Genomic DNA, 13971 nt, shown 5'->3' with positions numbered 1-13971 from the left:
AATATCAACTTACAATTCATCTTGTTCTAAATTCTGATGCAGCTATACTGAATGCAAGGTGTGGAAAGAAATTGGAAGTGTCAGGAAGTGATTAGCTGCATGTTGATTTAATTGAGGCTGATTCACTCACATTCTCTGTGGTTGTTTCCACTGTATAGGACGGCCTGCCTGAAGTGGTCAGGAAGTCCTCCAGGCTTCTATCATTTCACAGAATATGCAAAGCAGAAATATTCAGGAGGGTATTCTTAGAGGGATTAGAACTATAGTCTAAAGGAACAGCTCATGATGGCATAGGATTGTAGTCTGTTGCAATGTTTATTGTATGCATCACCATGCTTTTACTGCATTATCTTCCATCTGTCATGACCCCCCCTTGACCAGCCCAGTGAGTGGGCTCAGAGGAAGAGACTGAAGAGTCAAGGTCAGGGAACCAGGAGGACCAGTGGGATCAGGAAGAGCCTGACACTGTAGAGGCACCCACTGACCATACTTTAGCAGTGCCAGAGGCCACCCTGCCAAATCCTGTAAGGGAGACCTTGCCACCAGCTGCTGAGATAGCCAGTAGGCCTCTGCTAACCAGGTCATGAACCCAAGCATATAGCCCCTCAGGACCCACTCCCTCTCCACAAGAGCAGTGTAGGTGGAAGGCATGGAATCTCCAAAGGTGGTCTGGAGGTTACAGCTGGTTTAAAATGCTGCTGCGTGTGTTATTGCAGGAGTGCCAACTGGAGCGCACACAATACCTGTACTGCATCAGCTGCATTGGTTGCCAGTGGAGTACCGGATCAGATTCAAGGTTTTGGCATTAACCTATAAAGCCCTAAGTGGATTGGGACCAGTATATCTACGTGACCGCCTCTCCCTATATACACCCTGGGGGATACTTCGATCAACAGAAAAACAAATATTAGTGGTCCTTGGCCCTTGGGAGGCCTGCCTGGCCTCAACCAGAGCCAGGGCCTTTTTGGTCCTGGCCCCAACCTGGTGGAACTCTCTGTCTTGATCAAAACCAACGCCTGGAAGGATTTGTTGTCCTTTCACCTGGCCTGTAAGTCAGAGATGTTCCACCAGGTTTATGGTTGAGGTAGGGCTAGGCCTCTGCCGGGCTTATAGAAGGAGGGAGGGAATGAATGATCTAACACTTCCCATCAGATGTTCCACCACCACCCTGTTTTAATAGCTTAATTGCACCTGAAAATCACATCAGTTATTGCCTATAGGTTTTATCCAAGTGAAGTTAAACAAATAGCTATACAGTGTTTTCTGCTATCTTGGTATTTATTTATTATCACTAGTGGTAATTTGGTGTAGTGGTTAAGAGCACAAGACTTTAATCTGGAGAGCCGGGTTTGATTCTCCACTCCTCCACTTGAAGCCAGCTGGGTGACCTTGGGTCAGTCACAGTTTCTAGGAGCTCTCTCAGCCCCACCCACCTCACAGGGTGGTTGTCATGAGGATAATAATAACACACTTTGTAAACCACTCTGAGTGGGTGTTAAGTCGTCCTGAAGGGCGGTATATAAATTGAATGTTGTTTTTGTTATTATTACTATAACTGACCAAGACCTTTGTAATTTTTTAATGAATTTTATGAATGTTTATGGATAACTTGTATATTTGTTGCTGTTCATTGTGTTTTTAAATGATGTAATCTGCCCTGAGCCAGCTTGTGGGGAGGGTGGAATAGAATTCTAATAAAATAATAATTAAAAAAAAAATTAAAAAACCAAAGGAGGTGAAGTGCCAGACTGGCAGCATGAAATCCCAGCTTGGATCCAGAACAGAGGTCTGAGAGTAGTGCTGCTGTGCAGGATCCTGTCCAAGGCACAGCTCAGTCTCAGGAACCTTAGCACCTGCCAGGAAATGCAGCTGAGCCAGATTACCTTTCATCCTATTTAGGCTGAAGCTTGAGAAGGCTGCCTCCTGGATCAACTGGTCTACTTGGCATACGTCCTATGCTTCAGCTCCAAGCTGCCTACTTTCAGCTCCAGGCTGTGTTCCAAGTCTAGCCAGCCAAGCTGGCAGACTTACTCTTGAAGAGTTCAGACCTAGCCAGCCTTCAGAGCTCAGGACACCATCTTTGTAACCAACTGTCTGCATCATGGCAGACACTCATGCATTAGTCAGGGTCTTTTGTTTATTTGCATTGTTTTTCAATTCTATTCCTAGTTGTTGTCCTGGAATGAGAAGCAGGAGGGCAGATGGGTGAGAGAGAGCTGACATGTTATTGTGATAAAGTAGCCAGTGGAGTCACACAGGGTGAGGGAACAGCCATTCCATCCCTGTTCAGTTTCTTTTATGGGCCAGTGGGAAAAAAGCAACCATCCTCTGATGTAGTAATGCCTTGCTAATGAGCAAGTGGATCTGGCAGGCTTTTGGGTTCCAGAACCCTTGGTCCTAATTGAGTAATGTCCCTTTGGCACATATGAGGGAACTACCTCTTTGTGTGCATGTGTGTGTGAATATGTATGCAATCCTGAGTGCATCTAACCATGGGTGAATATACCTCCCTCCTGTGAACTATTTTGTGTTTTTTTAAAGTAAAAAACACCTTGTTTTAAAAAGCATTTTACTCATTCCCCCAACATGAAGAAGTCTGAGGACTTCCTTAATATTTCATTCTTTTGGAATGAGTAAAAAGTTTTTTAAGCCAAGTTATTTTTTCACTCAATGAAAAAATGACTAAAAAAAAAGTAAAAGGCAATCCTCCAGAACAACCAATATAAAGTCTAACCACACAAGAGAGAAAAATCTGGCACCCACAAATAATTAAAAATGATTTGAAAATATACAAACATACATCAGAATATAAAGTGAATGACTACTCAGAAGAATATATGAATAGAAAAAATACAAAAGATCCGAATAATAACATACAAAAACAGCCACAATTTAAAAAGATGAAATAACCTTCAATCCATCATAAAAAAAATTTCACCGCTTTAATGATGTAGAAGAGATATACTTGGACTCTATTGTTTATTTAGATGAGGGGCATTTGAAAGTAAGATTGTTTAAAAAATTCACAAACAGAAGTTCTTTATTGAGGTATGCTAGTCATCATTTTTGCCAGCTGCATAAGAACCTACCTTGCAGTTCTTTCTTACGTATCAAATAGAATACCTCATCTCCACAGAGTTATCAGGCTGAATCCAGCACTGTGATATCTGAATTTTCTGCCTGTGGTTATCCTTTGTGGGTTATCATGGCAACCAAAACTACACCAGATGGTAAAGTGAGATCAGAACTATTAATTAAAAATAATAGACCTGTAATTTTTTTTCTTTTCCATGGAATTTTCTCCTTTAGCATGTAGTATCAAATGTGTCATTTTGAAGCACTGGCATTTGGTCAGTGACATTTCAGGATGTAGAAGATGTCCTATAGTGGGTTTTTGCAGAATCCATTCAGTTGAAGATATTTTAGTACATACTGATCTTAGAGTTCAGGAATGTACTATGGACAAGCATTGGAATGGTGGGAATCGCCTCCAGGCTGTACAGCTTAAAACTTTCAGGTACCCAGTTACAATTAGAATATTTAAATTAAGGCACTTCTCCAACTGCAACTCTAAATGTGTTAGTTACGTCTTAATTTGTCTATGCCATCTATTATATGTTGACAAGACTAGGCATTCCCTGAGAACTAGAATGATAAAATACCACAGTAAGTTGAATAACAACAAGCCTTTAGAGGCACCACTTTCTCACATTTTAATGCAAAAAAATCATAGATCTGGCAGTTGTCTCTTTTTGGGTATTGGAAAGATACAGAGGTCTGAATATCATTGTGATATTAATTGCATTTTACCTCAGAGGGAGGCCTTTTGGATTTGTACTTTGAACACTGCAACCTAGTGGTCTGAATAACTGGTTGGATTTGGTGCTCTTTATCTGAACCATTCTTTAAATACAGTGATTATTTCTGATAAATAAGCATGACTTGTTTCACAGCTGTGATCTTGCATTGCAGGAACCTGAGAGAAAGTAACTTGTGAATTTGAGCTTTGTATTTCAGTATTAAATATATGGTTTTGAGCTTGTTATATCTTCTTGTATAATTGATCTGAAATATGTTACTGTCATCTTACTCACTATCTTATGACTTGTTTGACTTTTTTTGGTGGTGACGACTGTTTATTTGTACTCTTTTGATTGTTCTTGGTCACTTTATGAGAAAAAAGAAGCTCACTCCATATTTCTGAATAATGCTTATGTATTTGAAGAAGGTTATTCAAAATGCATTTCTAGCAACCATCATATAATACATGTTACTCATTAGAGCGCCAGCACTTTAGATTGTGGCTGTTTTTGTATGATGTTATTCAGGTCTCATACTTTTTTTCTATTCGTGTAGTCTTCTGAGTAGTTATTGACTTTATATTCTGGTGTATGTTCATATATTTTCAAATAGATTTTGTAATTATTTTTAATTATTTGTGATTGCCAGGTTTTTCCATTAGGCTTTTAGGGCCAGAAGTAGGAGAGATGCTGATGCAGGTAAATCCATGATCAGATGGTCCTTGTAGATTTTCCTTCCTAGAATAAGTACCATTTCTGGGATGGTACTTTGCATTCGGAAAGTAGCAAAGGTAGTGGGAGAGTGGACTGATTCAAGACTCCTGGTAATTTGTAACTTAAAAAAAAGCAGGCAGGGATCTCTCTCTGCATCTCATCTTATTTGATCTTTCTATTGTCCAGGATGTTACTCTTTTGCAGGAGTTCTTTTGCTTTTGTTTCCTGACTTAAACTTTTGGGGTTGCATATAAATAAATATTTTTAGATATATTTTGTGTTGTCTTCAGTAGCTTCCTTCCCTAAAACTCCCCTTACTGAAATTTCCCCCTGCATTTCCTGCCTCCCTGCATTCTAGTACTAGTCTTCTGTTGTGTTGGTGGTGCTCTGCTGTTGTGTTGTTAACATGTTTGAAAGGGAAATACAGCCAGCTGGATCATCAGGATAGTTTTAGGTGGGTAACCATCTTGGTCTGCAGTAGAAGAGCCCGATTTGAGTCCAGTGACACCTTAGAGACCAACAAGATTTTCAAGGTGTAAGCTTTTGAGAGTCAGAGCTTCCTTCTTCAGTCTTGCATCTCAGTAAAGGAGCGCTGACTCTCAAAAGCTTACACCCTGAAAATTTTGTTGATCTCTAAGGTGCCATGGGACTCAAATTCTGGGTCATCAGGTAACTGACTTCATTTAAAAAAAAATATTTTAACATAATATCGATGCTTCAGAAGCCACCTATCTGAAACCACTTTGATAAGTTTCATAATTCTGTTTATAATCTTTGCCAGTGTTAGTTCCCTTTTTAGCAGTGCATCTTTCTACATTTGTTTTCATTATAATGGCACAAATAAGTGTTAAAAGTAATACCTCTTCCTAGCATACCAGGCCACTATAATTTAAAGGACTAAAAGTTGTCCGGCTTGCTTAAGGTTGGTTGGTGGATGATCCTGCTATGCATTTGGTCCCTTAAAACTTGGACTTGATTCAAAACCACAAAATGTTCCTGAATCATCAAAAGATGTAAACTCTTTGTGTGTGTGTGTGTGAAAGCAAGAGAGAGATGTGTCTAGTTAAATGAAAAGCAGCACCTCATAGTACTTTTGTGTAATATACTATTTAAATTTAGGGGAAAATGGCTTCTATTATTCTTGCAGCACTTTTTCTTTAAAAATGTAATGTGTGTTTAAAAAGCTATATAGATATTGCATATACTAAATCTGTTGAACAATCCACATTTGGTTTCAAAGAAGGATTTATGAAGAATTGTTGTTAACTTTGACTTTTCTTTATTTAGGCGTCTGAACAGAAATAAACTTCAAGTTCTTCCAGAGCTCCTTTTCCAGAACACACTGAAGCTAACCAGACTGTAAGTATAGTTTTTATTTTTGGCATGGCATATGTGCTTTGTTTGGTTCTGAAGACAGTAATTTCGGCTGTGAGGTTTTGGTATGATCCTTTACTCAAGTGGATTTTGAGATGTGTTTTGGTTTATTGTACTAGCTCTGTGCTGAACAACAAATCTGAGAAATGTTTTTTCTTGTCATTGTACCAGTGTGTGTAGATTTATTGAGAAACTTAAGGAATAGTAAAGGAAGAGCTACAGCTCAGTGTATTTCATACAGGAGGAACTTGAATTGGTTTCCACTTTGGTATGGTAAAGCTATGATGGCTGCTTTGGACAGAATTCTAGTTCAAATAATATGTTTCTTTTGACTCTTGATACTGAAGAAAAGTTAGGAGGATGTTTGCCATTCCCTCATGGGTCTTTTAGTTTCTGATACTTGTGATCTTGAACTTAGAGTAGGCTTGCTCTTGTCTTGAAGTGACAGTGTCTTCAGATCCATGCAATATATAGTTAAGATGACTGTTCACATTTGTATGAGGACAACCTACTTTGGAATCCTATGCTGAGTTTCTCCAGTTTGAGCCTACTGAAATGTACCTTATACTTGAACAAATAGGCATAGGATTTTGCAGTTAAAGAAAGCTCTTTATAACCTTAACGTAATAAAAGAATTCATTGATATTGCACCCATCTTACAAATTTTTTTCTCCCAGTTTTTAAAAATGGAAGTTTATGTAAAGACCTTCCTAGGACATGTTGCCAAGTTTTAATCTCTATGTTCTTTTGCAATCAGACAGTACTTGAGACACAGTGAGAAATTAAATAAAAATGTTCTTGATAACCTGGCAGTCAAAGTTATATCATTGGATGTGCCAGGATCCCCCAGTTTTCTCCTCTTCTCTTAAATGCTGATGAGTTCCTAGTCAGTAGCAAATATGTTTAAGGCTGAGAAGTATTCTATGGCTGCTGAGCACTTCATACAAGTAGGTAACTATATATTTGCAAACAATCCACAGTTAGTTTTGTAAGCTAATATTTTAGCTGTACAAGAATGAAGAATAAAGAGTTTAAACTTGGTCCTGTCTCTTGTGAAAACCTTTCTTGGATTTCAGCATAAGTGCAATTGTCATGGATGTGTTATGATCTATTATTTCAGTGGCACTTTAATTACAGTCTTCAGCTTTCCATGTGAAACTGAATACAAACATGGTGTTGTGCTCTTGATAAACTGTCGAAAAAAGTACAGAACTATGCAGAAAGAGGAGTGCATCCTCTGACTGTGTAAATAAAACAGTCCAAAGAATCACTGCTCAAAGTTTTGATAATTGGACAGCTCCCAGAAAGTCAAAGTTAAAAGGAAAGGGGCAATCAAACTTCAGTACCCTTCAATTACAGAATATGCTTGTAACTTCTATAATTATTTACATGCTGCTTCGTGACATCTGTTTGACATTACTGGTATGGAATATACAGGAGAATCAACCTTAGAACGGAACGTGAAGCATTTTGTTAAATGAGTTTGATGCATACATTATTTTAGCCTTGATTGCCAGGAGGAGGAGTCTTGAGTTCACACATTTCATGTTTGCTTTTTCTTGTGGGGTTATTTTATTGATGTTTTATGATGCATTACTTATAGCATAATATTCCTCTCCATAATGTAAAAGGGAAAAGCAAAATGGGTCAAGGGTAATGACAATGCAAACAGAGAGAAGGCAGTAGAGGCTTTCCTGTCATATCTAGAGCCTTTTTGCAGTCTCTTCCCAAGGATACTATTTAAATTGTAGGTGTCCAAGAAGCATGACCAGTTTTTTTCTGGGAATCAGTCTGTGGAGGTCACAGATTTGTTTTCTTTATTTTAAAACTCTGCATTTAGGTAATTGTAACTAAATCATTTTTCATTACTACGACTGTTAGGAAACACTTTTAAAAATAAGCATTCAAAATTATCAGATCACTGTGTATGTAATGCAGAAATTACTTGGCTAGTCAGTATTCTTTGCTAAGCCAGGTGATCAAAACAAAGTCAATATATGAAAGGTTCCATTTAGCTAATGAATAACATGCTTCACGTCTATTCAAAGAACAGTGACTTGCATCTTAGCCTGCAAGCCTTGCAGACGCTCGTAGCTCTAAGTAAAGACTACTATACAGCTGTAATGAGTTGTTTTCACTTCTTAGGCAGACTCCAGCTTGAGTGTACAAGTTGGCCTTTGTATTAAGGGGGAGGAGATGGAGGGATTGGCAATAAGCAGAATTTTAGATTACCATTTCATTGGAAGTGACTGCATCCAGTATGTCAGCCAGTGCTGCTCATATCTGATTATTGTACAAGCTGGTAGAATTTCTGTATTGGATTTATTATACACTGGCACTGGGTTCAGTTCTGCAGTGGCTTTTGATGAAGGGATTGCAGAATCCCTTACTGGACATCTGAAAAGTTGTTAAGAGTAGCAGCACCAGATCAGCTCTGTCAATACCATGCTTCAGTTTGATTTTAGGCAAATCGTATAATGCCTTGATCCAGCATTGCAAGAGGCAAGTTAAAGTTTCACACTCTTTCAAGTTGGCTTATCCTTTTTTAAAGCCACCTGTTTTAGTGACCGTTAATAATAATTATATAATGATTGTGCACCATTAAGTCAACTGACTCATGGGGACCCCAGGACCATAGGGTTTTCAAGGCAAGAGATGAGCGGAGGTGGTTTGCCATTGCCTTCCTGTGCATAACAACCTGAGTCTTCCTTGATGATCTCCTATCCAAGTTCTAACCATGGTTGACCCTCCTTAGCTTCCAAGCACTGATGAGATCAAGGTAGAAAGGGCTGTTCAACAGCTATGACCGTTATAGGTGTACAAAAAAGAGTGTGTACTTTGAAAATTGGAACTGGATTCTTTAATATTGGCTTTAAAGCTAGTTGCATTGAGTTAAACGTCTCACTTGTGATGAGCATGGGAAAGAATGAACTGAGCTGGAGCTGTAAGTATGGAGAATAGTGATGAAGGAAGCTAGACCCGTATGTTGCTTTGTAGGATTGATTTCAGGATCTTCCACCAAGACTGTTTTGTCCTTGCTATCGGATAATATGCTTCAAAAAATGAAGCACAGGAAGAAATATTGTCTAGATGTGTGCCTCAGCGAGGCAAATATCACCTCTGCTGTTTCTGGTTGGGAATACAGCATGGGAGGAAGTATGAGAAGCCCTCACAATCCTGATACACCCATGATTTAAATATAAAGAAGAAATGTATTTGAACTTTCTTTATAGAACTCACAGCATCATGTCTTGTCTGGCTCTGAACTGTGATTAGTGTCTGTAACTTGGAGAAAAGCAGAGAAACTGGCAATTTTGTTTAAACTGCCCTGGACCTTTATTACAGCTCCTCCTTATGTTACCTTAAACTTTTACCTCAGGTCACAACCAACACTCCTCCCCGCCACACACACACACAACTTCAAGTGGTTTTTTGCTTTACCCAGTTTTTTTGTCCTCAAGAACACCTTCCCTTTTGGATTTGAATCCCACCACTAACACCACCTGTGATGTGTTGCCTCCTTTGTGTGACCTACATATTGCTGCCTCCCTGACTCCCTCAGTATTCCCAAAAAGCTTTTGCTTCCACCAGAAGGCTTTCACCTTAGATCTTTCCAGTTTAACTGGTATTGTATGTATCTGTATGTGCGATCAAGTTGCCACTGACTTCTGGTATCCCCAGCAAGGGGCTTTCAAGGCAAGTGAGAAGCAGAGGTAATTTGAATCGGTATTATAGGAAGCCTTATTTATAGAGAGTAGTATGACAGAATGGTCAGCACGTGGAGGTGGCTGTGAGGTAAAAAAGAATCCTATATTCCAACTGAATTAGGCATTTTGCTTAACCAGAAATAGAATTTATTTATAAGTACAAATGCATGATTTTTACAGAGTACTGATAAGTGTGTTGGTTTCAGAATTGGTTCAAAAGCTTGGTCGTTTCAAAAATCTTGCATACTAATGGCCAAGCGGCCCTAATCTGTAGATGCTTAAATCCAGAAATTGGAACCATGATCTTCCTATACACCTGAAAAATGCAGAGGGGTTGCAGAAAAATATGACATCTAAAAAAACACATTGGTGGGTAAAAACCCCCCCTCAAAATGATAAAATGAGTGACTGTAGCTTCAACAACAGCTCCCCCGCTCCCAAGGTCAGTGTGGTGCAGTGGCTAGAGTTTCAGGATATAATGTGGGAGGCCCAGGTTGGAATCACCACACTGCTGTGGAAATTCACTGGGTTACTTTGAATGAGTCGCATACTCCCAGGCTAACCTACCTCTCAGGGTTGTTGTGAGGATAATATGGAGGCAACAAAAATGATATAAGCTGCTTTGGGTCGCCATTGTGGAAAATGGCAGTATATAAATGAAGTAAATTAGTAAACATAGATGAAGATAGGGTACAGATAAAATGTAATTTATTTATTGGATTTGAAGGAGAGAACGGTGTAGGGAAAGGTGAGCATATGGAGGCTGCCAGGATGAAGGAAAGATGAAATAGTGCAGGAAAGGGAAACATGAAGTGCCCCCCTTAAGTGCTTGCAGGTTCTCCACCATCCAACTGGGCCCAGATCAGCCAGGACTACCAAACTGGACCGTATGGGAGAGACTGCCGTGGGGAAGGGGAAAGGTGACAATAGGGGGACATACAGAAGTGGGTGGGAGGAAGAGGAGGAGGAAAAGGGGGAGAGACTGGGGATCATGGAAGGGAAAATGGACATAATGGTGGAGGGGGAAATGAGATGCCCCCTGCAAGTCCTTGCAGGTGTCCGCTTGTTATATATTCTTAAATGTATATTCACAGACCCAGTCACAAAGATTAATTTTCCACACAAATCTTCTTTCACAAAATAATTCTATCATCCACACAGACACAGACTTTGTCAGGCTTTCCACATATTTACTGAATGTAGACATAAATCACTGAACTAGACAAAGTAACCTCTCTCTGAGATACACACAGACAGACTACTTTTTCAGGCTTCCACTCTGTTTGCCTGTTTTGACCAAGCACACTGACTAAAAACTGCAGTTCATTCCAACCTCTAGGGTTCAGCTAGGGTTGCAGGGGCTCCAGGGGTCTAAGTGGGGGGTAGGAGGCTGGGGGACAGGTGATAGTGGGGCACTTACCTCCTGTCTGCCACTATGCATGTGCATGCTCCCACATTCCTCCTCCACAGAGGAATCCTGATGTACATTGACTGAAAACCACTCCTTTGGAGGTAGTTTTCACTTTGAGTGTGTATGGTGTCATGGCTTCTTTCTGTCCCGTTGGAAAATGAGCGAGATGGAGGAGGGACACCAGCCTGCTCATGCACACTGAAGCTGAAAATTTCTCCAAAGAGGCAGTTTTCAGTCAGTGCGCACCAGGAGTCCTCTGTGGAGGAAGAACATTGCGCACACTTCTCCCCTCCCCCATGCCCCCCCCCCGCTGGCCAGATGAGCAGGGCTGGGGGATGTCAGATGGGGGCAGAGGATCTCCTGCCCTGAGTGGTGGGATGGCAAGTCTAGCTTCAGCTACCATCTGATCACCACACACTTTACTTGCACATCCAACCCCACCTCTTTCTCACTTTAGCGGCCTGTATTTCAAACCACTGTAATAAATATTTTAAAAAACTGCATTAACCAGCAGACATTAATATCACAAGCATGGGAAAACATTACACAACCCTTTTGATTTTTCTGCAGTTTGTTTAGCTATTTGATGAAAGATTCTCTTTCATTGAATATGCACAGTTTGATATAAAAATGAAAGCTTAGAGAAATATTGATCAATCTCTTAACTCATTTATGACCTCAGTAGATGGTCTTAGACTGGTCCTCAGCCCCTTCAGCTGAAATATATTGAAAGTGGTTTACCCTTAAGATTTGTTGCAAGGATTAGTAAAATACATATGAAGTGAGTGTTTTGCGCTGCAGTGTAAGAATGCTTTCCTGGGGCTAAGCTGCATTGAATAAAGTTGAATTCTTAGGATTGCATTCTTAATTAGGAAATAGTTATTTAAATGTGTGTAACATAACAGCACATAACAGTACTCTTGGTTTATTTGAAAAACTGTAAATGGTGGTGAACATACTAGATCAAAATATTTTTGATCTCAGGGCCCAAATTTAGGACTTTTTACCTTTAAAGTTCTAATGCAAACAAGGAGCACTGTCACAATAGCAGTTATTTTATTCTGAGGGAGAAAACCAGCCTTATGTGGCCAGTGACTTGTGCGAAAGTAAATTGAAGGTCTTCTCTCATATGAGAGTAGGAGCAACTAGCTCACTAGTTATTAAGGATTGCCAGGGCAAAAGGAACGTGGCAATAGTAAGCAGGGGTTGCTATGGTGTCGGTTCATCCAGGAATTGTGTCTTTACTGTGTACAGATCCCAGCAGGTCTGCTCAGAACATGGTAAATAATTACAAGGAACACCAGGTCTCCTAGGGGCACTTTCAGGTTGGAAAGGATGTTCACCAGGTCAGAGGTGAAGACTACAGACTGCTGAGAGGCTCTTGGACCATTTATCAAGCAGGAGCTATTTTTATTGCTTGCCCTGCTCTCTGACTCTAAATAGCATAATTTGAGCAACATCATGTCTGGAAAAGTGTCTTTGGTTGCAAATCCTATGGCACCTTTCTTTTCAGTCTCTTTCAGAGCAAGGCAGAAGGGCTCTGCTTGTTTTCTTGAATTATGGATGGAACGTTAACAAATTATCTGAACTGAGTAGGATACAAATGAGGGGATGTCAGAAAGTGAGTAATTGAGATTCCATCTTGGATTTCCAGTCTCCCCTGTGTGAAGTTAGCTGCTCAAAACTAATGTGTGCAGATGTTCCCTCCACCCCCTTTTTTCTAATATGGCAAAAGGGAAAGAGAGAAGCAGCAGTAAGTGTAAAGGCATAATCGTACGTTCCAAAGATGTTGGTAGCTTTCCTTCCCTGATGATTAGGTCATGCTATGCTGATTCTGGCAAAGCTTTTATGGGTTAAGAAATGTTTTCAAAATATTCTGAGAGATTAATTTTAATACACTTAAGAGATAAAAAATGATTTCTGTTTTGCCTTTCAAGAGGATTGCTGGATTAGTGGGTAAAAATTTCTTCTGAAGGACTCAGTGTTAGGCAGAAATTAGACTGCATAGTTTTTGGGAGTTAGTGAAGTTAAACCCAATTTTAAATCTCAACTCAAGGCCATTGTACACATTACACAACAAATTCACCTTTGCCAGGAGGCACGTGCTTACCAGGAAGTCACAGCTAATGCTGTTTGTTTGACAAATGTACACTATGGAACTTATATTTTCACATATGCTTTATTTACTTCACAGTTTTGATGTACTTAAAAACAAATCTTAGGCACAACTTTTTAAAGTTGTATGTAATGGTCCTCAAATAAATATGAACTCCCCTAGTTTCTAGCTAAAGTGGAGGCAGCCTTATTCGTATGATGTTGTACCTCTAGAGAAGGATGACAACTCCTGCAAGGAAAAAAAAAATATGATCGCTTGATGAGTGCATCTGTAGATCCTTGAATATGGAGCACCCTGGGAGGCCTTGGCAAAGACTGTCTATCAGTCTTATTTATTTCACAGCTGTATTATGAGGTGAAATTGAAGTAATCCCATGCACATTGCCACAAGTTCCTTAAGAAAGTGTAGAAAAGATACAACCTTGATAAGTAATTTGTGGGAGATAAGACACATTTTTCTGTACTTACGAGCAATGTGACAGCTCAGATTTTGTGATTTCTGGGGTTTTGACATGTGTTTGGGGAGATTTACTAAGGTAGATATAGATGCCAGAAGATATTTTTTTCTGAATTGTACACTGTTTAGAAACACTGTACAAACAGAAACTTAGAAACAAATACGACTCTCAGAAATGTTAGTCATCCTTAGATTTTGAAAGTTTTTACATGTTGTGATCAATCATTAGCTCATACATTCGAATAGTGCATAGTTTCAAGTAATAACTTAAGTATTTTAAGGATGTGGGAAACTGAGCATGAGGGAGAGAATGGAGGGTCTTTTTAGACTTAAAATTTTAATAGAAAATAGGGCATATATTGTGCCACTTCTTAGTGTTGCATGTGAATTTTT

At 39.5% G+C, this 13971-nt stretch overlaps 1 protein-coding gene across 1 annotated transcript in view; it reads left to right on the top strand.

The window, feature by feature from the left end:
• SLIT3 (slit guidance ligand 3) overlaps nucleotides 1–13971 on the top strand; it is a 633135-nt gene that overhangs the window by 61630 nt on the left and 557534 nt on the right. The window contains exon 4 of the mRNA XM_054977013.1: nucleotides 5802–5873. Within this exon, the coding sequence (XP_054832988.1) occupies nucleotides 5802–5873 (72 nt within the window). The remainder of the gene's footprint in view (nucleotides 1–5801; nucleotides 5874–13971) is intronic.

Source organism: Eublepharis macularius, chromosome 4 (genome assembly GCF_028583425.1).
Source record: "Eublepharis macularius isolate TG4126 chromosome 4, MPM_Emac_v1.0, whole genome shotgun sequence".
In the NCBI taxonomy this organism is placed as follows: domain Eukaryota; kingdom Metazoa; phylum Chordata; class Lepidosauria; order Squamata; family Eublepharidae; genus Eublepharis; species Eublepharis macularius.
This window is presented reverse-complemented; position numbering and strand designations above follow the sequence as displayed.